The 27,632-nt window shown below is 39.3% G+C and overlaps 2 protein-coding genes across 5 annotated transcripts; both read right to left on the reverse strand.

Moving 5' to 3' along the window:
- Positions 1-1,379: 1,379 nt before the first annotated feature.
- Positions 1,380-22,409, reverse strand: LOC111328571 (S-adenosylmethionine decarboxylase proenzyme). 4 transcript variants are annotated; one of them, XM_088729355.1, is made up of 12 exons: positions 22,173-22,403; positions 17,578-17,664; positions 15,790-15,916; positions 6,285-6,359; positions 5,479-5,506; positions 5,027-5,072; positions 4,449-4,511; positions 4,207-4,285; positions 3,661-3,750; positions 3,365-3,439; positions 2,213-2,293; positions 1,380-1,933 (listed from the first exon to the last, which is right to left on the reverse strand). In XM_088729355.1, the coding sequence occupies exons 1-12, from the start codon at positions 22,280-22,282 to the stop codon at positions 1,784-1,786; spliced, it is 1,011 nt and encodes a 336-aa protein (XP_088585481.1). In that variant the 5' UTR covers positions 22,283-22,403; the 3' UTR covers positions 1,380-1,783. The 4 variants fall into 4 exon arrangements, 3 of the variants coding, with proteins under 3 accessions (XP_088585481.1, XP_088585484.1, XP_088585483.1); XM_088729358.1 differs by lacking the exon at positions 22,173-22,403 and adding an exon at positions 18,868-18,886; XR_015990291.1 differs by having other exon boundaries at positions 1,874-1,933; positions 3,284-3,439; positions 22,173-22,409.
- On the reverse strand, positions 8,415-15,783 carry LOC148725886 (uncharacterized). Its single transcript, XM_088729351.1, has one exon. The coding sequence runs from the start codon at positions 14,968-14,970 to the stop codon at positions 10,366-10,368; it is 4,605 nt and encodes a 1,534-aa protein (XP_088585477.1). The 5' UTR covers positions 14,971-15,783; the 3' UTR covers positions 8,415-10,365.
- Positions 22,410-27,632: the final 5,223 nt, after the last annotated feature.

Raw genomic sequence — 27,632 nt, forward strand, 5'->3', positions numbered from 1 at the left:
GTTAATGAGAATACTCAAACTTATCAGGTAGAAGTTACCTTGATTGAACACCAAATTCTCATAACCAATTGACAAGGAAATGTGTAGCAGCTAGAGGGGAGAATTCATAATCAGATCTTGGGAATTGAAAGGATCCAAGGAAGTGTGAAGGCAAGCAAACTTTGATTTCTTGAACAAGAAGGCCACTCTCATTTTTTTCCACAAGCAAGGCCTAATTGTGTTGTATTACTGAGGTAAGGATGGATAACAGTGCAGTGACTTGACTGAAATCAAAGTCATCGTACAGACTCATGATGGGTTACTTGCTAGTTTTTTTTTTTTTTTATTAAGTTTATGTGACAGAAACTGATGGCCTTTTCCTTTTGAGAACTGCTTATAATCATTTTGGAAGTCACTCTTTGTGGTCACCTCGTACTTCGTGTTACTAGCTGTATTACTGCTTCAAAATTTAGGATGTTGTAGGAAGACATCAGATTGTTAACAAGTCAAGTTTTTGAAAGACATCAAGTTATCAAGTCATTTTTATCAAGTTTATATCATTAGTGATTCTACTGAAATGTTAGCTTTCTCTCAAGGAAATTTTTGACTAAAACAACAATTGTTATTGGTAGTGCCATGTTTTCTTTTAATAGTCCTTCTCGCAAGTTGTACATCAGAAATAGGATTAACAATCGGACCTTGGGAGTTCAAAGGTTAAGTGGCCCATATTTCATTGTATGGCCCACCAAATTAAAAAAAATTGTTTGAATTGAAATCTTCCCCCTCTGTTTGAACTCAGAGATGTCATAAATATCTTGTTAACCTCCTTTTCTTGGTGTGTACTGTTTTATTCTGCCCAGATTTATTTCCTGTGTGCCTCATGCTTGGGCCATAAATCTGAGAAGAAAAAACTTGGTCCATAACCGACAGTATGGACCTTGAACTCTGACTCAACTTGAATCCGGACTGGAACTGCAGACTATGGTACTTAAACTTCTTTGGCCATTTAGATGAGAGGTTTATGAGGACCCTTACTCATCGTACTTCCAGCTTTAAACCATTTACTCAGGCGTAAGATCTATATAGTATCAACCTCATAAATATATCTTATTAGACATCTTGTTGTGTAGTATCACCGAGTATTTTGACGAGTTGTGCTGTATTTTGACAAGCATGTAGGGCGAGTCAAAATACAAACAACAAGTAAAAATACTCAGCAATACTACAGAACAAAACATTTAATAAGAGATTTATTATCCAACAGGCCAAATTGTTATTTCAGTGTGGACAAATTTCATAGATATTTCTGGAGTACAAATATCGCATGATATTTGTACTCTACAAAGCATATTTGGAAAATAAATGATGAAAATAAACAGATACATATCAAGAAGCAGCCATTGAGATGCACAAGATACTTTATTACAGCTTAACATTCACCTTAGGTTCTTTTTCACATTATAAAGCAACAGCCAAGACACTGATTAGCCATCAAGTTTAAATAGAGTTTGGCTATTACTTGCCACCAGACATTACCAAATGTTACAACTTAAATCACATGTAGATTCTGTCCCTTAGGCCATGAAGAATAGAGAATTATTTGACTGCTAGGTTATATTTCATTCAGTCACGCATAGAGAATTTTCTCTAGTTGATTTTTATTCTCCCCCTTCTTATACCACATTTCTTCACCGAAAAACCGTACCTGTACACGAGTGTACATTAATTAGCCTTAGTGTACCACTGGTTGTAAAATTTCCAAAGCAAATGTGCACAATGTATGCCTCTTGGTTGTTAAAACTTGTTAAGGTTGTTGAAGCTTATCTTCGATTCTCCTGTAATGGCCATACGTCAGGTTGTACATCTTCATTTGTGACAATTGAAGATCATCCAGTTGATATCCAGGTATAGATCCTTCTCGAAAAGTCTTGTATGAAAAACCACAAGGTGCACCCTGTGTACAAATCAGTTATTAATGTTGGGGAGAGAATTCTAATACTACAAAAATAATCTTCACGCTCTAGGGGTCCAAGCAATATGACAGCAGAATGATAGTACTGGTGCAAGATGCAGTGATCTAATGTTTTGTATGCTAGAATCTGGGTCAAAGGTCACAAGTTCAAGACCCAGGCAGGTCATCATCTTAGTCCCTTGATGCTATGGAAACCAGGGTGAGCTTTGGCTGAATGGGGCAATAAGCTAAAGTACAGACTTGACCTATGTTAGTACTGACCTCGTTAGCAAACAAAGTCATGAGGAATCGTCCAGGCTTAAAAGCTTTAAGAACTTTGGATATCAGCTCCTTGTAGCATGACTATGAAAGAGAGGAAGGAAGTCATTTTTTAGGTATGAAGAACTCTGTGATGAAATGCTTTATCATTTCAGTTAAAATTTGATTAAATTCTTGTTACTGTTTTCGAAAGGCCTCTGAACATTGGTGTGAGTAAAATTGGTTAGGAACTAATCTGTATCACCAAGAATTTACCACATACCACTAAGTAATAAAACCTGCAGGCCTAATGTTACGGAATGTTTGTCTTCAAAACTTTATATGGTGTTTTGCGTAGGAAGTCAGTGAGAGGTTTGTCAGATATTATTATTATTTCCTAACCCTTTCCCCTAAGATCTGAATGAAAATTCTCCTTTTAAGTTTCTTCACACTTCACTGATCCATAAAATTTGGTGCTTATCAACTTGAGACAACTCTCTCTAGCTGCTGAATTTGTCTAATCTCATATTTATGTTCTGGGAAAATACACTCTCTGGTACTGTAAGAAGTGAAAAAGATCTTTATCACTCATTGGAGTTTAAGGGCTGAGTGTCTCCTTAATCCTTCTTCAAGCAAAGTCTTTAAGGCATTATTAATGTGTATACTATTATTACATGTATTTATGATGTACGATCCTCGCAGTAGATAGCGCTATTGAACTTCATATATTTCATTGTATCTCATTTATCACTTTTATGGGTTTATTACGAATCAACTTAACGGCCTGCTCCCGGTTGGCTTGTTAGCTCAGTTGGTAGAGCGCTGCACTAGTATCGCAGAGGTCAGTGGTTCGAATCCCGTATAGGCCTGATTTTTTTCAGGTCTGATTTTCGCTATTGCTTAAATAGCGCTATCTACTGCAAGGATCGTACATCATATGTATCTAATACCGCAAATGAACTTCATATATTTCATTGTATCTCATTACATGCATTGTTTAATCCAGGGTCAAGCAGATGAATCATGAGGAGGAAAAAGGACAAGAAGTTAAGAATGAGCTACATTTACAACCATTTCTTATCGACCAAAACTGACTTGTCTGATGTAAGTCCCGTTGGAATGACCTAACACTTGTAAATAACACTCTGAATTGTGACTTTGTGCCTACTGACTAACCACTTTAACATTGGTTTCAAAACTGGCATAGGAACATTCCTTCTGTGGGGTAACATGAATGTTAAAGTAGCTGTTCTGTTGAAGGAAAAGTAAAGACCAGTTCAGTTTGAGGTAACCACTCAGCATGTTTCAAGTTAAAGGACTACCAGTAAATCCAGGTTTCTACCTCAGGACCTATCCATGAAAATTCTGCCTGAGGGGAAATGTGAACTGTGTGTACAGTTTTTCAAAGTACAGACAGAGGTATCCTTTGATGCTAATAGGATTGGCTACAGTAATTTTTGTAATTAACTCACATCCAAGAGGCCATTAGCTGAATATCCACAAGGATCAAACAAAGCAGCATCAATCAAGGCTTCAGGAAGAAATTCACTTATGCCTGTGACCTAGAAAAAATCAGCAGGACAAACAGAAGAGGTTTTGGAAGACACAATTATGAGGATGATTCTATGTTCCCTACCAAAGGAACTAGAATATTCTTTTTAAGGTCAGAAGACTCCTTATCAATTACAATGGGTTTCAACACACCAACATTTTATGAAGGAAATATATAATTTGATGGGATTTCTCAAGGAGGGAGCTTGAAAGTGTAACACATCCAACCACCTAGCTGTAGGAGGAAAAGTGTAAGCAAATTAACATTGACTGGAGGGTTGAATCATCCTCACTGACTAACAATGTATTATAGATGTCTACTTGGATAACTGGAGGGAAGCCATAAGCCACATTGGTCTTTGAATACCAGTACTCACATCAAATACTGGTACTAAGAGTAAATTATACTGTAACTAAATAGAGATGACTTGAAAACTGGTGCGTTTTAGTATAAAATCAGCTCTTACCCTGGTCACTTCATCAGGATCAGAATAACTTGACTTGTAAAATTTGTTCATTGCCTCTTGGTCAAGATCAAGCATCAAAATGTTTGCAGGCTAAGGATTCAATAGATGCTTCATAATTTTCATAACAATTGGTATTTACGACTGCAAGTAAGAAAGTTTGACACACACACACACAAAAAAAAAAAGACGATAAAAAAGAAGAAAACCAGACAGGAAAACAAACAAATCATTTTTGTTTAGATATCTCCATTGTTTGGTCAGGCTGGGTTACTCCAGGAAGAATGTTGTGCAAGGTGTATAAGTACCTGCAAAAGAAGAAGAATCAATTAGGTATTGTCTCAAATACAGTCACTGTGAAAGGTGCAAAGGACATAGGTCAACCAGTATTTGTAGAGCAGATAAATTGGGATCAACATCTGTACACTTTCAAGTTTATAGAGCTCTTGACTGGTGTTGTGATTTGTACACTTTACAATTCAGGAGTTTGTTGTTTCAAATTATTTTGAGAGAAACCACTAATTAGAGACACCAGAATCTTGCTTTCCAATTCCCCCCTCCCTCCCCACCTCACATACACATTCAAAAAGAAAACATTTCCAGATACTTTCTAAAACATGGTGGCCATCGTAGAACGCAATGATTTTCTTTGCCAGGAAGTGAAATTGTGAAATTACACAACTTTTCAGATTTCCAACATCTCATTTCTTTTTTTTCTAGGTTGAAAACCTGCTTTACTTGAACACACAGACATAATTTTTTAGAGCTCCCTAGCTGAAGAAGTTCTTGAATTGGGTAAATTGTTATCTTGACACCTACTTACCATGTGTCAGGACCATTCAATCGCCCAAGAGCATATCCTGCACCATCTAAAATTAGAACATCATGATAACGGCATGAATAGAGATAACACAGAAAAAGTTTCCACTGAAACAAAGTGGCCCATGGCAGTGCTGGCCCTAATTTTATCACTATGGTATCTGATCTAAAAACTATATATATAAAGTAAGAATAGTGATAATTTTACTAAATGAAGACTGCAAACAAATTGCCTTAATTCATTGTCAATAAACTCATACATTATTGGTATCTTAAAGATGAAAGCAGTTTATAGTTCTTACTTGTAAGCAATACCTAACTCAAGACTGGTTGATAGCTGTTTTAAAATAACCAGTTTTATTGAAAATTATGTTCAATGGAATTAATTTGAATTTAATATTTTGTTAATAGGATTGATAGAAGTTACATGAAAGATTACTTCTAATGGTCTCTTACCAGAAAACAACTGATCCAAGCACTCAACCTAACAAAATTAATAAGGAAAAGATTTTCAAAATGTTAGAGATGGGTGGTAAAACACTCTTCTTCATGCTGGTTATCATGTGTAGTGTATAGTCTCCTTCGCAGCCATTTTTTCGGATGTCATGCAACGCTCCCCATCCGAAAAAAACGGCTGCGAGGGAGACTAGTGTGGTGTAGAACTAAAAGCTTCTTCTCTTTAGTCTTTTTATTGGAAATTGAAATTGCACATTTAATAGCCTGGAACTGCAAGCCAAATAAGTTTTGCTGTGCTTTTTAGTTAGGTCTTTTCCCAAGGAAAAAAGAGAGTAAGATCAGGCAGGTAATGAGAATGGTAAATAAACTACTAAGTAAACCAACTTAATAAAAAATATGAGCTAAAAACTATTTGGTGCAAATATAATCACTAAAAATTATGAGCGTGATTTTGATCTCATTTTCTATATGAAACAATTGAAAGATACTAACAAACATTCTCTTTTTCTAATAGATGGTTGCAATGTAACTTTGAGATCTTCTAAGACATTTCACAGGGTCTCTTGCCAACCAAAGAAGCTCTGATTGTTTAACAAATTCTCCTTGTAAACACCTTAGGAAATGTAAAGAAAATAGTAGGGAGACTATGCATACTGATGGTAAGGTGTAAAGCGTTGAAGGCAGGATTTAGACTGATGACTGAAATAGTGTGAAGCAAAGCCCACAGAAAAGCTAGCCTGGTCTATTGCTGAGTCCTGTATCCTTCAGAGTGGAGGATTAGAAATGATTGTTTAAAAAATACTGACCTCCTGCTGAAATGTTTGATGAGGAGTAGGTTGAAGGTTAGGTTCTTGGTAGTTCATGCGCGAGTAAAAGAAATCCTACATAGGGATTAAAATTGTAAGATCAAAGAGATAGTTTATTGTAATTTCGATTCAAATGCTCCATACATGTTAATTATTACAACTATGGCAGAGTTAAGTAAGGTTGCCAGGTTAATACATACAGTCAATCTAGAACCTTATAACAGTAAGGTATAGAAGGTCATTTTAAAAACCAGAGAGCTCAGCCTCCTGCAGCTAATCCCAGTTTGCAAAGGATGGTGTAACTTTCAAATATTGTTTCTCCCCCCCAGGAATGAAGCTAGTCTGTGCATTTAGTCATGTCTCCCCAACAATTCAGAAGTACTCAAATATACTCCACAGTGGAGAGAGCTACTGCAAGTGTAAAGAGTGTTGGCTAAGAACAAAACATGATGACCCCACCAGTAAGGATGGGCTGATACTGATACCAAATATTCAATACTGGCAATACCAAGGTCAGATCAGAAAATATCAATACTAGTAAAAAAAAACCGGTGGTTTTGATGCTGCACGTGACCTGACCCCACTTTGTCTCATGCCAGTGACCAACCACTGACAAGAAGCCGAACAGATTCTGGGTTTGAGATTGGGCTATGAGCACCTGTACCAGTCTAAGTGGTACAGGTGACTATGAGTTTCAACTTGGTATGGCCTTAATTTGGTTTTAATTTTTCAACTGTTGTACTGATGTTTCTATAGAGTATAACTTCAACATAACTGCATAGCCTTTAATTAAGAGTTCAAGACAACCCTATATTTTGTCAATCAAATCATGAGACTTACCCTTTAACTCATTGATATCACAGTATTGGTACTGATATCTAAATAGAAGAAAAATGTCTGGGCCCTCAGATCTTTTGACCCAGAGTCCATTGCACTTACAGTGACACGAACTCAACCGGGGCCACCCAACGTTTTTTAGCCAATCACAAGACGAGTTTAGAACAAAAAAATTGAAGTTCATTCATCAGCGGATCAATCACTATAAGGGTCAAATTTCACTGTTCATTTGACTAGATCAGATGTGAAGGTATGCGAAAGCTTATAGTTTTTTTAAAGCAAAAAAATATAATATTTTTTCATTTCTATTACGGTAAAGGTGAATAAATATTTACCGAATGGCGGCCGGTAATTTCAAAGACTAAACTGACTAAAGATAAATTTACCAAATTGCGGCCGACTCACTTTATATAATACATTTTCCGAAACACGGCCTGGAATGCCGAAGGCAAGAGCTTATGTAATTTACAGAATATTGGGGCCGCGAATTTTGAACACGAAATGGGCTCAATCAATGTAAATATATCAAATTACGGCCGGCTAAACCTCAAGGCGAAACCGGCTCAACACAAGTAAATTTTTAAAATACCATTGAAAAACGGCCGTATCTACAATTTTACCGGGAATTTTAGTAACCAATCACTAGGACAAAGAAAATTTCAAATGTAGTTTTTGCATGTATTACCGGTGGTTGATTCCCTTTGCGTTGTAGTTTGAAAGTCGGGAAGTATTTCAAACATTTACTGATTTGAGGTAAAACCGTTTCGTCTTCAAAATCTCAGGCCGTGTCAATTCCGCAAATACATTTGTATTGAGTCCGTTTGGTCTTCAATATTCCCAGCCGCATTATTCCGTAAATTATATAAGCTTTCATCCTCGACATTCCAGACCGTGTTTCGAAATATATATTTTATAAGTTAACTCGTTCGTAATTTAGTAAATTTCTTTAAGTCTGAGTCCTTTCAGTCTTCAAACTTCCCGGCCCCAAAATTCGGTAGGTTATACAAGCTTTCTTCTTCAAAACTCCATACCCTATTTCGAGAAATTTTTGTTATGAAAGTTTACTCAGCCGTAATTTGGTAAATTTACGTTGAGTTCGTTCAGTCTTCAAAATTCCTGGCAGCAATGCTCAGTAAATTATACAAGTTCTTGTCTCCGACATTCCAGACCGTGTTTCGAAAAATAAATTTCATTGGTTTACCCAGCATTATTACACGTACGTTGAGGCTGCTCAGTTTTCAAAATTACCGGCCACTAGTAGGTAAATATTTATTCGCTGTAACTGACACTCCGTTACAGTTTGAAATACGTACCTTTTTTAATCTCGACGATTCACTTGTACATAACACACAGAAAAAATACAGAATTAACAATGCGAACTTAAACCCAACGAAACTAAAATACAACGAAAGGAATACGAGAAACTACAGGAAAATACAAACGAAAGCGTAACTACTTACAAGATCTGTACGGCACTCCGGAATAACAACGACTGAATGAAAATCACAACTACGATGTTATATAGCGGATAAAAGGCTAAAACAATAGACTAAACAAGGCTACACAATACTCAAAGGCGATTACACGAAACAACGCTGACAAACTTAATTTACATTTTGACAGCACGAAAAAATACAAACTAATAAATACAGAACCGATCTATCGAGACGAGAACTATTTACACTAATTACAATTAACAAAGACGAACGACAGAACTGATAAGAAAAAAAAAATAATAATAACTCTCGTGGCTACATAGCCCCCCTAATGAACCACTAAAGTCCACAGTTCATTACTTAACGTAACTATTGTCCGACGCGAGAGTAAGTTTATCCTTTTACAGTATGGATTTTCAATTCCATTGCATTCTTCTTAACAACAGGTTCAGTTTCTCTTTTTAAGCTTTGTTTTCTCCCTCTAAGAAACACAGTTTAGTCACTGGTCTTGTAAGAATTGTGGTAGCTGTTTGCACCTTGGCTGAGCGGACTTTCCCGTCTTTTCCCGTGAAAACTTCGGTTACTCGGCCTAACGGCCATCTTCCTCGATGAATGTTGTCATCTGCAATTAGTACCAGGTCTCCGTTCGCTAAGCAACGGCGAGGTTTGGTCCATTTTGCTCTCTCTTGGAGGGTTGGCAAATACTCCTTCAACCAGTGCTTCCAAAACAAATTGGCCATGTACTGGACTTGACGCCAGCGTCGCTTGCTGTACATTTCTTCTTTGTTGAAGACTCCAGGAGGTAAATTTGGGTTGGCTCTTAACAGGAGCAGATGGTTTGGCGTAAGAGGCTCCAGGTCCTTCAGGTCACTACTGACTGGAGTCAAAGGTCTGCCATTTAAGATCCCTTCAACTTCACTCATCAAGGTTCGGAGCATTTCTTCAGAGACGAGTTGTTGTCCTAGCAGTGCTCTCAGGATCTTGCGCACAGATCTGATCGTACGCTCCCAGGCCCCACCCATGTGTGAGGCTGTAGGGGGATTGAATTTCCATCTAATATTCTGCTGACGAAGAAACCTGTGGATTGATTCTTGATTTAAATCATTCAATGACTCACGTAACTCTCTTTCCCCTGCTTGGAAGTTCGTCCCATTGTCACTGTAAACGGTAACTGGACATCCTCGTAAATTAATGAATCTTCATAACGCATTAACGAATGAATCAGTGTCAAGCGAGTTCACGACCTCTATATGAACGGCTCTGACGACCAGGCAAGTAAACAAACACCCGAAACGTTTCACGTTCGAGCGACCTTGCCGCACATAAAAGGGACCAAAGTAATCCACGCCTACGTATGTGAACGGTGGATCTCCTGACATTAGTCTTTCCCTTGGTAGGTCGGCCATCAACTGCTCTCCACGAACTGCACCAAGTTTCTTACACTGGAAACAGCCACTAAGCACTCGACGCACAGCTGAACGCCCCTTGATTATCCAATAGAATTGTCGTAAGCTGGACAGTACGTATTCTTGACCGAGGTGGCCAACCTTTTTGTGGTGCTGAGAAATGATCATATCCGTTACCTGATGACGATACGGCAGAATAATTGGATGTTTTGCGTCATAGTTGATTAAGGCATTTTCCAGTCTTCCTCCAACTCTTAGAATTCCAGTGTCGTCCAACAATGGATGAAGTTTGCGCATGTGAGCTGGTATCTTAAGATTCTTTAACTCGGAGGTAACTCCACGTGAAGGTTTCGATGAACTGATTGTCTGTATGGCTTTAATGACTTCCGGAAATGAAAGCCTTTATACATGCTTGATAACTTCCTGTTCTGCGTTCTGTAATTCTTCCACGGACAGGAACTGGGATCCCTCTTTCAAACTGCTTTCAGGTGTGGAGTTAATGGATCTGCTACTGTTTCTTTCGATGAGCCACGTTCTGAACCTCAATAGCCAGGCCACAGCTCTTCGTAATCTGTCCCAAGATGAGTAATACTCTATCAACCTGGAGAGAACTTCGCTTCGATGACGAGTCAACGACTGGCTGTGAGAATGAGTTTCACGCTTGATTTCTGGATCATCATCTGAAGGTCCTGATCGGTGAATTGTAGGATCACACGGCCAGAACTCTTCTTTTTTCTTCAGAAACTCGGGACCACTCAGCCATTTACTGCTTGTACTCATTTCTTCCACCGTAAGACCTCTGGATACTTCGTCTGCCGGGTTGTCTTCGGAGCTAACATATCTCCACTGATGAGGCGCTGAATTTTCATGTATAACTGACAGCTGATTTGCAACAAACGTATGGAAATGCTTTGACTGATTTCTGATGTACTGCAACACGCAGGTGGAGTCCGACCAAAATGTCGATTGGCTAATCGGAATATCCAGCTCTTCTCTTACGGTCTGATCTAACTGAATGGCTAAGACTGCAGCCGACAGTTCCAACCTTGGCACAGTCATAGGTCTCAAGTGAGCAAGGCGAGACTTCCCCATGAGAAACGCACAATGGATTCTTTCCTCGACATCCTCCAATTTGAGATAGGAGACTGCTCCATATGCGATTTGCGACGCGTCGGCGAAGTTGTGTAACTCAGCCATCTTCAAGTCTCCAAAGCAGGTTGGCTTAACGCATCTGTCTACTGTTATCCGAGAGAGACCGACCAACTGAGCCTTCCACTTCTCCCACCTTTCACCATCATTAGTGCTGATTGGATCATCCCATCCAAGTTTCTGCTTACAGAGCTCTTGTAACAGTTTCTTAGCCAGGAGGATGATTGGCGCAACAAAACCAAGTGGATCATAAACGGAACTTGACAGGGAAAATATACCGCGACGGGTGTTCGGTCTGTCTTTAAGAGCAACCTTAAATAGGAACTTGTCGCTCTCCATGTCCCAGTGGAGCCCCAACGTGCGTTGCATCGGTAGCTTGTCTTTGTCTAGGTCAAGGTCTAGTACCGGTTGATCTCTCTCAGATTGAGGGACTGTACTCAGAACTTCCAAACTGTTGCACGACCACTTTGTGAGTCGAAATCCGCCTTTGGAGAGCATTTCTCGGAGCTGATACACAACTTCGATAGCATTTTCAGCTGACTTTACCGATTTTAGGCAGTCATCAACATAGAAATTCCTTCTGACAGTCTTAACTATCTCTTCCGAGAATTCACCTTTGTTGTCTTCTGCTGTCTTTCTTAGCGCGAAGCTAGAACAACTTGGAGACGAGGTCGCGCCAAACAAATGGACCTCCATACGATGATCAACTGGTTCTTGGGTCAGATCTCCATCTGGCCACCAGAGGAATCTGAATGCATCTCGGTCACCTGGCACTACTCTGACCTGATGGAACATACATTCAATATCAGCAGACAATGCGACTTGTTCTTCCCGAAATCTCATTAGCACACCAACGATAGAATTTGTCAAATCTGGTCCAGTAAGGAGCTGATCGTTTAGAGACGTTCCTTTATGTTTGGCAGCGCAATCAAAAACCACTCGAGTCTTTCCAGGTTTGTTCAGCACTGGGTGGTGGGGTAGATACCAAATCGGCTTGTTCTTTACATGAATCTCATTAAGTGGCACTCGTGAAGTGTGACCTTTGGTAAGATACTGTTCCATGGTGGTCTTGTAATTTTTCAGAAGCTCACCATCTTGCATGAACCTGCCTTTAAGCACCAGTAGCCTCTTTTCTGCCATGCAGCGATTATAAGGCAAGACTGGTGGGTAGTTTCTCCAAGGAAGCGCAATTTGGTAATGACCATGCTCAAGTTTCACAGATTGTTCCATAACTTCAAGGGCTCTCTTGTCTTCCACTGACATGCCAAGCTTGGATTGGGGAACAACTCCATAATTCTCCACTTCCCAGAACCTTTCTAGCTGGTGCATAAGACAATCATTCTTTTCTCCCACGGGCTCCGCTGATCCAACAAAATTAACGTTAAGATGGCATTCTCCGCCAACGTTCTTATGCATAGGGCCCATGAGTGTCCAGCCAAGTGGCGTGCGTATGGCGTATGGCTCTCCCTTGTTACCACGTCTCTCCTCCAACACCCAAAAGGCATCAGGGACGTTGGTGCCTATAATCAATCGAACTTCCTTCTCACTAGTACTTGGCAGCTTGATGTCTCTAAGGTGAGGCCACTGCTTTAGATCTTGTTCTGATGGAATACTGCGGCCTGAAGCATTCAATTTATCAACTGTCCACAGTCTAACAACGTCAACTCTGTCACTTCCATCAAGTGGCTCAACAACTAGGCTTAATTCGTGACCAACTCTTGGGCTATCCTCTTTCTCTTGAGTTGTCAAATAAAACGTTTTCTGGCGTCCATGCACTCCAAGATCCACGGCTAACTTCTTGTCACACAAGGAGATGTCTGATCCACCGTCTAGAAGGGCATAGGTTCCTATGGTCTTGTTGGCGTCATCATGACTTCGAACCTTTACAGGAACTACTCTCAGGCACACCTTTCCTTCTCCAGCTGAGGTACTATTAGTCTGTCCACTTTGAAACGGGGCACCGCCTTCAGCTTGAGTTCCTTTATCAGCCACTCTGTCGCTACCTTCCACTGCTGGTGGTGGAGATGGTGGATGAAGTAAGGTGTGATGTCTCCTCTTACATCCTGGGACTTCACAAGCACCCTTTGCTAAACATCCAACTCCTATGTGGCCATATTTAAAGCAATTGAAACAGAGCTGAGCTTTCTTCATTATCTCCAGGCGCTCTTCGAAGCTCTTGTCCTTGAAACACCTGCACCTCGCTAACGAATGATCACCACTGCACGATGGGCACTTCATGAAAGAAGCTGGCTTGCAAAAAGGGGGTAGACTCTGTCTGCCACCGGATTTGGTCTCTTGAGTGTTAAATGTGCTGACGCGTTCTCCAGTTAATGTAGCACTCCTCGACTTAGGTTTTCGCCTTTCATTTTCCGATCTGTCGCGCACGATGTCCACCACACAACCGAACACGGGGTTATTTGCTACTCTGGCTTTGACTTTAACAAATTCAGCCATGTGACTGATGTTCGTTCTTTGGCCAGTTTGCTGGATTTGGTCTGCAACTTCAACAAACTTGGTGCGGAGATGATATGGTAATCTCTGAACAATTCTTCTTAGGTTGTCTGCACTGTTTATTTCATCTAGATATCCAATGGATTCTAACGTATGTTCACAGTCCTTCAATTTGTCTGCAAAGGCAAGCAATCCCGCGCGATCCCCTGGTTTCAGAGGGGGTCCTTCTGTTAACCTGGTTACATACTTTGAGGCAATTGTGAAGGGGTGACCAAAACGTTCTTGAAGCAGTTCTCTTGCTCTTTGATATCCAAGGGATGGATCCATTACTAAGCAACATTTGATGGTATCGTTTGCTGCTCCAGAAGTGTACTGAAGAAGGTACATGAGTTTCTCGCTTTCACTGGCTGCATTATTCATGATACTGGTTTCAAATGATTTGATAAAGTTCCAGTATTCGAGAGGATCACCATCAAACACTGTCAATTTCTTTTTAGGCAACGCAAATCCTTGCTTCATAGCTAAAGCCACACTATCCATAACTCCTCCACGCAAAACAGAACCTGTCGCCTCTGGATGTGCAAAGGCGGCAGTAGGTCCAGCTGACCAACTCTTATACTCCTGCGCATTAGATTTCAGCCGCAACGGAAGGTCTTGAGAGCCAACGTTGCGTTCAACACGAGAATTAGAATATTCCTGATCAGGCGCATGTGCAGCTCCTACATTAACTCCTTCACTAAACGGCTTCAGATCTTCAAAAACGTTCGGTAACTTGGCTAAATCAACTAGCTCGTCATCCTGAAGAAACTTTATTTGAAGTTCAGTTTTCCTAATTTCAAACTGCACATCTAAAAGCTCTAACTCTAGCTTCGTTTCTTCTTCCTGACGTAGTAATTCTTGCCTTTTCTTCAGCTGGTACAACTTCAGTTGCGCTATTGCCTGATTCGCTTTAAGCTGTCTGATAGATAGTCTAGATGAATGCGAACTTTGCGAAGAATTAGCGGTACTTACACAGTCTTCAACTGGCATCTCATTTTCCTCATGTGCTCCGGCCTTTAATCCCACGTCCTGGATCCATCGCTCTATTCCCGAAACGAAATCCATTTTTCGACGGAAATGTTCCTTGAAATAACGCGCTTCGCTTCCCCACACTTCCATATCTCCATCCAAAGTTGAGATGTACTCGTAGTGCACCTGTTCGAAGCGAGAAAAAGCTTCATCAATCTCCAGTAACTTCTGTTTAACTTCATCGAGATTTTTTGGATCACTCAGCAGAACTTCCGTAGCACGGTACAACATCGTTACTCTGGATAAACACCCTGACCTCGAATTCTTCTTTCGCACGCTTTCGAGGGCTTCTTCTGAGTGAGCTCGGCGTCTTCTCTGACCTTCAATTCCGGACAACATGTCATCCACTTCAGATCTTTGAATGCATGTAACTGACACTCTGTTACAGTTTGAAATACGTACCTTTTTTAATCTCAACGATTCACTTGTACATAACACACAGAAAAAATACAGAATTAACAATGCAAACTTAAACCCAACGAAACTAAAATACAACGAAAGGAATACGAGAAACTACAGGAAAATACAAACGAAAGCGTAACTACTTACAAGATCTGTACGGCACTCCGGAATAACAACGACTGAATGAAAATCACAACTACGATGTTATATAGCGGATAAAAGGCTAAAACAATAGACTAAACAAGGCTACACAATACTCAAAGGCGATTACACGAAACAACGCTGACAAACTTAATTTACATTTTGACAGCACGAAAAAATACAAACTAATAAATACAGAACCGATCTATCGGGACGAGAACTATTTACACTAATTACAATTAACAAAGACGAACGACAGAACTGATAAGAAAAAAAAAAATAATAATAACTCTCGTGGCTACATTCGCTTTTACCGTAAACGAAATAAACAACATATTTATTTCACCGTAAAAAAACTAGAAGCTTTCGCATGTCTTAACATTGACTCCAGTCAAACGAGCAGTTTAATTTGACCGCTGGTGAACGAACTCCCACTCTTTTGTTCCGTACTTGTCTTGTAATTGGCTAAAAAACGTTGCGTGGCCCTGGTTGAGTTCGTTTCACTGTAAAATTAGCCTGGTGCATTTCCCTTTACCACTGACACAGCAAAAATATTTCTCCTGTGCAGTTCCTTTGTAAAATGTGTAAGACCTGGTTTAAAAAGTTTGTTCTTACCTGCACTTCAGTAAACCCACACTCATTCTTTGCAAGTTCTATCAGTGGTTTGATACAATTCAAGAGTGTTGTTTGGCCACAAGTCTTTAGGATAAGACGTTCTTTGGACACAAACATGCTGCTCTCACTAAAAGGAAAATTTTTATAATGTCATTTGGTGTATTTTGAGCAGGAATTTTATCACAAATAATTTAGAGAAATCATTTATTGACCTGCAGATGGAACCCAAGTAAAGAAACCATCCTTGCAGGCAAGCTGCAGTAAAAAACTTGTGGTAAAGTCTGTTTGCAAGCCAAGTGGCCCTTCAGGCTGGTGCTAAACACCAGTTTCAGTTTCTAGCCCGCCCCTCTCCCTGGATGATATGATGGCATTGATGGGTTACCCACTAGGATTAAATTTGCCAGTATTAACACCTGGGTGAAGACAGAAACTGTGATAGTAAAGTGTCTTTCCTTAAAACACAACGTCCCTGGCCAAGGCTGAAACCTGAACCACTCAATCTGCAGTCAAGTACACTAACCATGAGGCCACCGCACCTCTCCTAATCTGCAATTACCTTTCTGCTAATTCTTTAATTGCAGCTCGCTTGTGAGGATCATTTCTTTACTTGCTGTTCATCCCTACTGTAACATATGATTTATTTAATTTAGCTGTGGTAGTTAGGCAGGAAAGTGTTACTCTACTGAACCATTTATTTCATTTAGCCGTGGTAGTTAGGCAGGAAAGTGTTACTCTACTGATCCATTTATTTCATTTAGCCGTGGTAGTTAGGCAGGAAAGTGTTACTCTACTGATCCATTTATTTCATTTAGCCGTGGTAGTTAGGCAGGAAAGTGTTACTCTACTGATCCATTTATTTCATTTAGCCGTGGTAGATAGGCAGGAAAGTGTTACTCTACTGAACCATTTATTTCATTTAGCCATGGTAGTTAGGCAGGAAAGTGTTACTCTCCTGAACCATTTATTTCATTTAGTTGTGGTAGTTAGGAAGGAAAGTGTTACTCTACTGAACCATTTATTTCATTTAGCCGTGGTAGTTAGGCAGGAAAGTGTTACTCTACTGAATCAATTAATTTAATTTAGCTGTGGTAGTTAGGCAGGAAAGTGTTACTCTACTGAACCATTTATTTCATTTAGCCGTGGTAGTTAGGCAGGAAAGTGTTACTCTACTGATCCATTTATTTCATTTAGCCGTGGTAGTTAGGCAGGAAAGTGTTACTCTACTGATCCATTTATTTCATTTAGCCGTGGTAGTTAGGCAGGAAAGTGTTACTCTACTGATCCATTTATTTCATTTAGCCGTGGTAGATAGGCAGGAAAGTGTTACTCTACTGAACCATTTATTTCATTTAGCCATGGTAGTTAGGCAGGAAAGTGTTACTCTCCTGAACCATTTATTTCATTTAGTTGTGGTAGTTAGGAAGGAAAGTGTTACTCTACTGAACCATTTATTTCATTTAGCCGTGGTAGTTAGGCAGGAAAGTGTTACTCTACTGAATCAATTAATTTAATTTAGCTGTGGTAGTTAGGCAGGAAAGTGTTACTCTACTGATCCATTTATTTCATTTAGCCATGGTAGTTAGGCAGGAAAGTGTTACTCTACTGAACCATTTATTTCATTTAGCCGTGGTAGTTAGGCAGGAAAGTGTTACTCTACTGATCCATTTATTTCATTTAGCCGTGGTAGTTAGGCAGGAAAGTGTTACTCTACTGATCCATTTATTTCATTTAGCCGTGGTAGTTAGGCAGGAAAGTGTTACTCTACTGAACCTTTAGAAGAAGACTAACCTGAGGAGGAATGCTATCATGTCATCATTCTTTTTTTCACTAAGGATAATGCAGTTTACCATTGACAGAAGCTTTGACCATTCCTTCCTTTCAAAAGATAAAAATCACAGCTGGAGGTAAGTAATAAATTTCAGATTGGAGTGTTTTCTGTCACTCAACCATATAACAAAGTTAAAGCTCCCTGGACAGTAGATAAATACAACATGTTCAATGCCACAAAATAAATGCACATATAATTTGCTTGCCAACTTGTAGTTCCAAATCAACACAAATTCTTTTGCAACTGCTGAACAGTAGATAATAAAGTAAATTCGAGTTGCTACATGAACCTAGCACCAAAAATCATTTAGAAATTCTCCTAATCTTCTAATTTATGTGTTAACACATTGACACCTGAGGCCCGTTTCTAGAAAGTCCCGGTAAAATAAAGGACCCGAAGCCATATTTTAAAGTCAAAATTTTAAAGGATAAGAAAGCAAGTTCGGGAACCCAAACCAGTCCTTTTTGTTTCTTTAGCTAATAGTTTTGTTGTATCATTTTCAAAACGTTTTAAATCCACATCTTGAATGAAAACAGAACAGCTTTACGGGCCCGTTAAGGTGGCTCGTACCAGTTTTCATCTTTTTGATGGTTTGTAACTTTGAAAGAATACAACAGAAAGACTGACCAAGGCCAGTTGAACACTTTTACGGGGTTGAATTACATAGTCATTGGTTATCCAAAAATAAGTGTCATTTCGGTACTAGCAGTTTCCATGACAACGCTTTCATAGGCTCATTCAGACGCATTTTTTAGCTTGTGGCTTAAATAATTCGAAAACTAACCTGGTGACCCCCTGATTTTTTTCAGTGATTGCTTTTGGCACTTGAAAAGAAAAATGCACAGAGATTTTTAAAAAATTCTACGGAGCGGAATTTCAGAAAATCTACAAAAAGGGCAATTTTCACACATCCCAAATTTCCTTGCGTAGAATTTTCTAGTTTTTTTTCTGATGATTCCTTTTGACATTATTATCATATTGGAACAATAAAAATAAGGGGTCACCGGACTTGTTTTCATGCAATAGCTTTCGTGAGTTTAGCAATTTCCACGCGCGTTCTCGTGCATTTAAAAATCTGGATTCTATAAGATCGACATTTGCTTATGATCTGTTTTAGCTACCGCGGACAATTGCGTGTGCTCGCGCGAGCACCTACGATCTGATGTTTACAGACGTTTACTGCTAAGAAAATCATTAAACAGCCGTCAAAGGCAGCCTCCCGAGCTCATCTTAAAAATCTTACACCTTACTTCTGGCTATATCATATTATTTTCCTTGAAGTTTCAAAGTCTTCTTCCACTTCAGGTAGATTATCCTTCACTTGAGTTCTTCTTGTTTCGCCGTCGCAAGATTTCATATCGGTTGAATATTCTTTTAAATGTGAAGTGAAGCAACCTTTACTTCTCCGAAACTCGTCTTCGTTATCTTAATTTCTATCTCCTGCATTCACAGTAGCCGCTCAACACATCAAATACAAGCTCTTAGGTAAACTTCTCACAAGAGTAGCAAAAAATTCCTCGCGCCGCCATCTTTGTTTTGAATTTTCATCTTTTGATCTCGCGCTTCTTTCGCACGTTTCTCCCGCGCGCGTCACGCAAGAGTGACCTGTTCCCCGCGCGAGGAAACTGGTACGAGCCACCAAGAGTTACCGGGACTTTCGAGAAACGGGCCCCTGAACCGCCCGAACCTCGCGCGAGAACGCTTTCCCCCCTACCTCCCCTACTAAGTGGAGTTTGTCCCCAAACTTCCTCTATAGTTTGGAGATCGATAAGCCAATCAGAATCCGTTGTTTGCGCCTATATTTTTTCGACTTTAGGGGGTACTAGAGGGGCATTACTCTATGCGTCTTCACTAAATGATCAAACTTGAAAATATGGCGTCCACGCGGCCGACCCTCAGAATTTTCAGGTCGGATTTTTCGTTCATTTGCGATCGAGTTAGACCTTGTGGAATTCAGAATGTAGAGTAAAAATGCTATAGAATACTCTGCTTGGAAAATAATGGATATCCAGGTCTTGAAAGTGACAGAATAAGCTCTCAAGTCAACGCCACTACGATTCTCTAAGGAGATGGACGTAAAGTGAAAACAAAACTTTCGGACTTCAAGCAGGGCCTGGCGACAATTTGACGATTCGATGGCCCGGTATATATTATGTTCGAGTAACAATGTGTTCACAAAGTATAGTTTAATGGAAAATTTTGCCTCAAATCAAAGTTTTTTCAGAATTTTCAAGATAACGCGGCGCAATTTCTGGCCATGAAGGCAAGTAAACAACGATCTAAGCATGATGAATTTTACCGCGTGGGCTTTGTACACGTAAGAAATTCGTACGTTTTTCGCTTACAACAGCAAATGAAATACTGTTTTGAAAAAATCTGACGTCCCGAAATATTTCTTGGCCATTTTAGTCTTGCTTCCTTTTGATAGATTCCATAGAACTTGAGATCTCTTCACTCACGGAAAAATTTGCATATTCCATTTTGAATTATGATCCACATGCCAATTTTCACGCATGCGAAAATATTTAGCGATTTTTATCTTTCATCTTGATTTTTGAGTTAAAAAGTAATAGGCACATATCGCTTTTTTCGCCGGAAATAAGTTCTTTAATAAGTCCTCTTTCACTGGAGCTTGTTTTTCGGAAAAGCTGATTTTTAAAAATTTACTGCGCATTATGTTTGCCTTCTTGGTTTCTCCGAAATTTTGACTTTTCGTTGGCACGTGTTACATGTAAGTGTCAATGGGTTAAAAATATTAAAGAGAATTTGGTGTTGTATCAAAATTACACCCTCTAGCTGATATGCTTGTTTATTCCCACCAGCTGTTTGCTGAACAACGTATTGCTATTACACTGCTCACAGCACCCCTGTGCAATATGAAGGGAATCCTGTGTTCTGATTGGCTGCCCAAGCAGGCATGATGGCCCACTCAGGATTGCTTGCATTGATCTCATGCATGAAAAAAAATATAATTAGAACTGTGTTCATAATCCTTGGACAATCTCGGTGATGGAAACACAAAAAGCGGCAGAAGATAGTCAAAATAAAGAAATCAGAAATGACACTTGCAAGTTTGTTGTGCTACAAACACGGTTGGCTTTCTTTCCAGCCTCTCGATGTAAACAAGTGATTCTTAATTAAGTGAAATATTTTGAAATATAATAAATCCTTTACTAACTAAGCTTGTTCAGTCAAGATGGCTGAATATTAGCCTCCTTTTTTTGTACTTTTATGGACCTTGACTTCATCTCAGTCCATAAAAATGAGAAAAAAAGAACTTGGTCAATATCCAGCCATCTTGACCTCATGCTTGGTTAATAATGCATATATACTGTAGTGAGAAATTAACACTCATTCCCTTGAGGTGTGCCTCATTCAGGGATTAAAAGAGTCTCCAGTCAGGGCTCTAAAGCTCAACTCTTTTCCAGTCACCAATTTGGTGACCTCAACTAATGAAATGCTAGCCAGTAGTAAAATTTTTACTGGCTAGGGTAGAAAAAAAAGCTGTCTGACAATCACCTTCGGAAGTTATCTGGTGTTAAGGGTAATATATGCAAGACTAAGGAAACTAAAAGGAGATGAATTATCAAGATTAAAACTGATGTAAATGATAATAAAAGGCTAGAGTCATTTTTGTTCATAACAAGAGAACTCTCTTTCTCAAAGCTTTACCATCGATGATTTTGTGAATTTGATTGAATTACTTCTTGAAGGTGCCGACATAATAATCGAGACTTAACTCAGGATAGTCTTCCACTTTCTTTATTAGGCCTACCAGCATCAAGTTCGAATTATTTTGTATGTCTCGTCTGATGCTTTGTCTTTCTCAATAAAAAGAAGTCTTACATCTGTATTGTGGCAGTGTGGTGATATACTCAACGAATGTTTTAAGGATTAATATTACTGTAACTACCGGTATATGATGATGGCTGTAACTATATGATGATGGCTGTAACTATATGATGATGGCTGTAACTATATGATGATGGCTGCCAATGTTCATTTGGAGGACTTTGATGAAGTGTTGATCGTTTGTTAATGGATGAATAAATTATACTGGTCTAATACCTATCTCATCTTATCTGACAAAAAAAAGATGTCCGACAGCCTGCCCACACAGAGATACAGTATGTTAAATTAAGAGCATCTGTCTGCTTTGAAATAAATACTGTTAAGGGAGTAGCTGGGAGGCATGACGTCCATTGTTACAGCACTTTTCTACCCTCAACAACAAGATAAAAAAATTATTAAACCTTCTCTCAAAAGCTAAGCCAAGAGGATCAATTTACATGAAAATAGAGGGTTTTAAGAGTCATCCTCCATTGTGAAATAGTTCTCTTAACTTCTCAATATCGTTCGCCTCTAGGATTTTTGATGACATGTATTTTCAGATACCTTCCTTTTACTTTTTGCTGTGAGCACTGAATCCTCCTAATATTCCCCAGTTATTTCCCATTCTAACAATGTACTGCTTGTATGTGGCAGTTGGTAGATCAGTCGTTTTATGTCTAACAAGACATGTATAGCACAAAACGATAAAGCTGGGTTTTCTCACCTTGAAATAGTTCTCAAATCGCCAGATAACCCACTGTCAGGTTCCAAAATCGGTGTCCACCAGATTTCCAGGAGTTTTTCTGGCCCCTCGAAAAACCTCACGCTTTCCATTTTTTCCGATACATGTGACAAACGAACAGGCTCTGGCAAACACGAAAGGAACACTTCTTATTCAAAAATTAAAACAAATTCAAGACAAATTACCTTACGTCATTTTGCTTGTAACTAGGGCTCCAAAGTTACCCCCCAAGGCGCAAGGTATTTTGGGTAATGTGAAAATGGAGAATGCTTATTTGTCCACGTGTTCGTGGACAATACATTCCCCATACATGACATACTCTGTTGTCAGATACAATGAAATATATGAACTTCATATATTTCATTGTATCTGATTTATCACTTTCACGGGTTTATTACGAATCAACTTAATGGCCTGCTCCCAGTTGGCTTGTTAGCTCAATTGGTAGAGCGCTGCACTAGTATCGCAGAGGTCAGTGGTTCGAATCCCGTACAGGCCTGATTTTTTTCAGGTCTGATTTTCGCTATTGCTTAAATAGCGCTATCTACTGCGAGGATCGTGCATCATACATACTCTGTTGTGTCATGCCCTGTGTCATGTATGGGGTTTTATCATTGAGACCGGTTTTCGAGAAGGTCAAATTCGTTGTACATCGTAGATTGAAGTCTTTCAAAGATTTGTATGGCCACTTTGATCTTTCTTCAACAGTTCTGAGCAAACGCGCTCAAACGCGCTCCAACGGTACAAATGTTTTATGCATTTTAAGTGATAGTGTTTGAGACTCTTTTATGGAGCGAAAAGGCCCATTTTTGCGTTTATTGTGTTGTGTTACATAGTTACTACTACAATGAAAAGAGTCACTTGATCCATGGAAACCTCTCCCTTGCGTGAGACAACCCGCCGGAAAGCCCGAAAGCAAAAGGCAGTCGACGGTTGAAAGGTGGCATAGGATAAAACATTGACTGGACTGGACTATTTTTTGGACCATTTTTTTGAACGATTTTTTTTGGACCATTTTTTTGGACCATTTTTTTTGGACCATTTTATTGGACCATTTTTTGGACCATTTTTTGGACCATTTTTTGGACCATTTTTAAGGGGGGAGGCACACCTTTAGTACTCAGGGAGGGGTGGGTGCAGTCTACAAGTGCTGAGGGAGGGGTGGGGGCAGAGTGTTATTACTCAGGGAGGGGTGGTAGGTGGTGGTTAATGGAGCTTTTACTCGATCGTAATAATTATTTCAATCGGTTTTTCGACTGACTTCTCTTGCATCAACATTTTTGCGCTGGGCCGCGGCGTTTCTTTAATTTGTTAGTCATACGAAAGCGAAACTGCCACGTAAAAACTGGACTTTAATTCTTATTGAAAATATCGCGTTTACGATCCTCCACTGTTGAGTTACCAGTCTGGCATATACACACTGTATACACAAAGGAATTACACATTGTATACACAAAGGAAAAGTGATGGTGCACAAGACGACTCAAAAGGCACACGCATAACCTATGCCAGACTGGTAACTCAACCGGTGGAGTATCGTAAACGCGATATTTTCAATAAGAAATAAAGTCCAGAGTCTACGTGGCAGTTTCGCTTTCGCATGACTAAAAAATTAAAGAAACGCCGCGGTCCAGCGCAAAAATGTTGATGTAGAATAAGTCAGTCGAAAAACTGATTAAGATAATTATTACGATCAAGTAAAAGCTCCTTTAACCAGTAATGTTTACAATTACAACCGCCTACCACCCCTCCCTAAGTAATAACACTCTGCCCTCACCCCTCTCTCAGTACTTGTAGACTGCACCCATCCTCTCTGAGTACTAAACGTGCGTCTCCCCCCTTGTAAAATGGTTCAAAACATGGTCCAAAAAATGGTCCAAAAAATAGTCCAAAAAATGGTCTAAAAATAGTCCAGTCCAGTCCAGTCAATATTTTACCCTATGCCTTGAAAGGTATTGATAGGCATATGCGTCTCCTACCATTCGCTAGCACTTTTAAATCTTCTACCTTCAAAGTTTAGCTATTATCAGGATATCTCTTGATGACTTTCCTCTGCGATGTGATAATAAGGGTCTGTTTTGAGGTGTCACTTCCCCATCTACATGTTCTTGAGGTTTGGGAAAGCCGGATGAGATTGTGTTACAAAAGGCAATATTTTCTTCTGTGTGCGCGCTATTTCCTTTGTTTTTAAGTATAATTCTCTCCCACAGAAATAACTCCAGAGATATGTTTCTCAAAACCCTCATCTAGGTTTCCTCTATTCCCGATGGGTATTTTGAAACTCTATACGTTTTTACTAAACGTGGAGCGAGACAAATTCGCTCTTAGGAGGCGTAGGGCTGGGGGGGGGTACTCCCTTATAAGGGCTTAATGGGGACGTGCGGTCAGCCAGGGTATGTTTTTCGAGATTTTTGTCTTAAACAGGGTATCGATTTATCAATTTTTGTCTTAAACAGGATATCTTTTCTTGGAAGATAAACAGCGAAATTTTTACAAGCTCTAATTTTAATTAATATTGAATTCCGTTGATTTTGGCATTGATACCAGGCACATTAAATGTCTTAAACAGGGTATCAAAAATCGGAATTCTGTCTTAAACAGGGTAGGAATATCAGCGATATTTGTCTTAAACAGGGTCAGGGTATGAGGGGCCGCGCCGCACCTCCCCACCCAGGAATATATCGAGTACCCTCCCGGGTAGGGCTTCTCCTTTTACAAATCCCGTATTAACGCTGGGTAGAAAAAGTTCGTGTATTACAAGGTCTCTGTCTCTTTAATATGCGTTTGTATGTCAAGGGTCAATTCTCTGTTAAATACTTCGCGTCTAGGAATATAATTTCTGACTTTGAAATTATTCATCTCACCATCGGTTGTGAGTGTAACTGTTGCCATTTGTGTCAAGATTCTTAGGCAGATTGCAGTTTCGGATCTTTCTTAATAACGTCAGTTGCCTCCTACGAACGAATTCGTCACCGAGGAATGACAGGAGTCGTGCAGGCCCGTCAAACTTCTTAACTTTCGAAGGAGCGGCAACAGACAGTGAATCTCCATTTCAATCCACGTACATTGACGCTATCTCGCTCCCACCAAAGAAGTTCACTCCAACGCGTCAAGATGCAAATGACTCAACTTTTGTTTTACGACCATGATGCCACGCAATCAAGGTTCAAGGTTCAAGGTTCATTTATTTCAGACTATTTACATAAAATTAACATGGCTAGAAAAGTATAATTGCAACAAACGTTTACAGAATAAAATAAATAAAGTACAGATTATAAAAATGTGTATAGTAGTCAAAGTAGCGAGGGCTTTCTAGTTGGCCACCACCTACTTTTAAATAAACAAAGAAATGTCATTGAGCTTTATTGGTATGAAGTGAAAAATGTGGAAGGTACGTGTTTGTAGAGCCTAAAATTGATGTGCAAGAGAGAATTACGTGTAAATAATTTAAGGTATGTTAGAGATATACTGAACCACGCAAGAAAGCTATACAGGACAAACTTAATAAGAGAAAAACAAACACACATACAGACAAACAAACAACAGCAACAACAATGAACGAAAGCAGAAAAAGAGACAAAGGAGAGGAAAAGAACAACACATCATCAGCAACAACAGCAGTAGCAGCGGCAATAAAGACCGAAATATAAGCAGACAATTATTATTATTATTAACTGTTATTATTATAGTTATTTACATATTGATAGTTACGTACTATATATTTCATCATTAAACAGATCATATATTATTTGATTGACGAGAGATCAGGTGGGCCATATAAAGTTTCTTAAACCTGTTAAATGTTTTTATTTTTTTCAATGCCAAGGGAAGAGTTTCCCATATAACAGAAGCAGAGTACTTAAAAGTAGATTTGCCTATGTTAGTTCTGACTTGTGGTCGGTGGAAATTTAGCTTGGCGGATTTTCTGGTGTTATAGGAGTGGACAGCTGTTATAGGTATTAAAAAATTATGAAAAATTGCTGGAACAGTTGTTAGATTGTTATATAATTTAAATGCGAGTGAGCAGATTTTGAATCTAACATTATTTTCAAATTTCAAAATTTTAAGGATTTGGTAGTAAGGGAGGGAGGGTTCTCGTTTGTTTGCGAAAAAGATACTTCGGATGCATTTATCTTGCTTAGTACTGATCTTATTTAAAGTAGTCTGATAAGTGTTTCCCCAATACATTGCACCATAATTAAGATAAGGGTAAATAAGTGCATAATACAGTTGTCTTAGCATCTTCACAGACTGCGCACACCCCCTGCAGCGCGATACAGAGCTATTGACAGCTAATCAGGGCTATACACAGCTATATAGAGATATAGAGTTGAAAATCTGACGTTTCAAGTGTTAGCCCTTCGTCAGAGCGAACAAAGGAATTGTGGGTTGTGTGTGAGTTTTATGCAAAAAAGGGAGCTACGCCATTGGGGGAACATGCTGACGAGAAAAACACGAATAAATTAGTAGAATGAAAAGCATTCGTTGATACCTGTGAGGTCAAGAGTGCCGATTTGAAAGATAAACCTTTCTTTAAGCGTTTTGCGGCTTTCCGAGCTACCTAATTATAAGAAAAGACCGCAGATTGCCATATGATGCTTAGAATGATTAGGTGGAATAAAGAGTCTAGTGACTGGTTTTGATGCGTCCTTGTCATTCCTTCTACGTCGCGAAGGTGTTCTCTGTATCGGTCACCTAGTCGTCTTTCTGTTTCGCCGATGTATACCTTTTTGCAATAAGTGCAAGTTATACAATAGATGAAGTTGGCGGAGGTGCACGTGAAGTGATCAGTTATCTTAATGGATCGTTTGGGTCCCGATATTTTGTCAGCATTGTGAATGAAAGGACAAGTTTTGCATCGTGCGTGAGCGCATTTAAAAGTGCCGAGTTGGTCATTAGTTAAGAATGAACTTCTGACCAAAAAATTATTATGTTTTTGTCGCGTTTGAATGAAATGAGTAGAGGTTGCGAAAAGATAGTACCAGTCTCTGAATCATTTTGAAGTAATTTAAAGTTTTTAAGAATAATGGATTTAACTGAGTGGTTGTGAGGGTGAAATGTGAGAGTGAATGAAATGCGGTCGGAATTTTCCTTCTTTGACATTTATAGTGCTGACTGTCGATCAACAAGTTGGGCGCGGTGGTGACCCGCTTGAACGACAGATATAGGTAACCACGGTTTTTGAAAAACTGGCACATTGACTCTGATTTGTGGTAAAAATCAGAGTCATTAGTACATAAACGACGAAGTCTTAGAAACTGAGCAAAGGGAATGGAATTCTTGACGTGAGATGGACGTGAAGATGAATACAAAAAGTAACTATGTAATTCTGGACGTTTGTAATACACACTAGTGCATAAACCGTTACCTTCAATTGGAACTTTGATGTCTAAAAAGGATAAAGAATTTTCGGAAATTTCTCAGGTATATTTTAGAGCCGGG

Source organism: Stylophora pistillata, chromosome 8 (genome assembly GCF_964205215.1).
Source record: "Stylophora pistillata chromosome 8, jaStyPist1.2, whole genome shotgun sequence".
NCBI classification, from domain to species: Eukaryota; Metazoa; Cnidaria; class Anthozoa; order Scleractinia; family Pocilloporidae; genus Stylophora; species Stylophora pistillata.

Coding starts and splice junctions, on each gene's coding strand:
- LOC111328571 (XM_088729355.1), bottom strand. CDS start 22,282: ATGGAAAGCGTGAGGTTTTTCGAGGGGCCAGAAAAACTCCTGGAAATC. Junction 17,665..22,172: donor GATTTGAGAACTATTTCAAG/GTGAGAAAACCC, acceptor ATCTTTTGAAAG/GAAGGAATGGTCAAAGCTTC. Junction 3,751..4,206: donor ATCCTGATGAAGTGACCAGG/GTAAGAGCTGAT, acceptor GATTTTTTCTAG/GTCACAGGCATAAGTGAATT.
- LOC148725886 (XM_088729351.1), bottom strand. CDS start 14,970: ATGTTGTCCGGAATTGAAGGTCAGAGAAGACGCCGAGCTCACTCAGAA.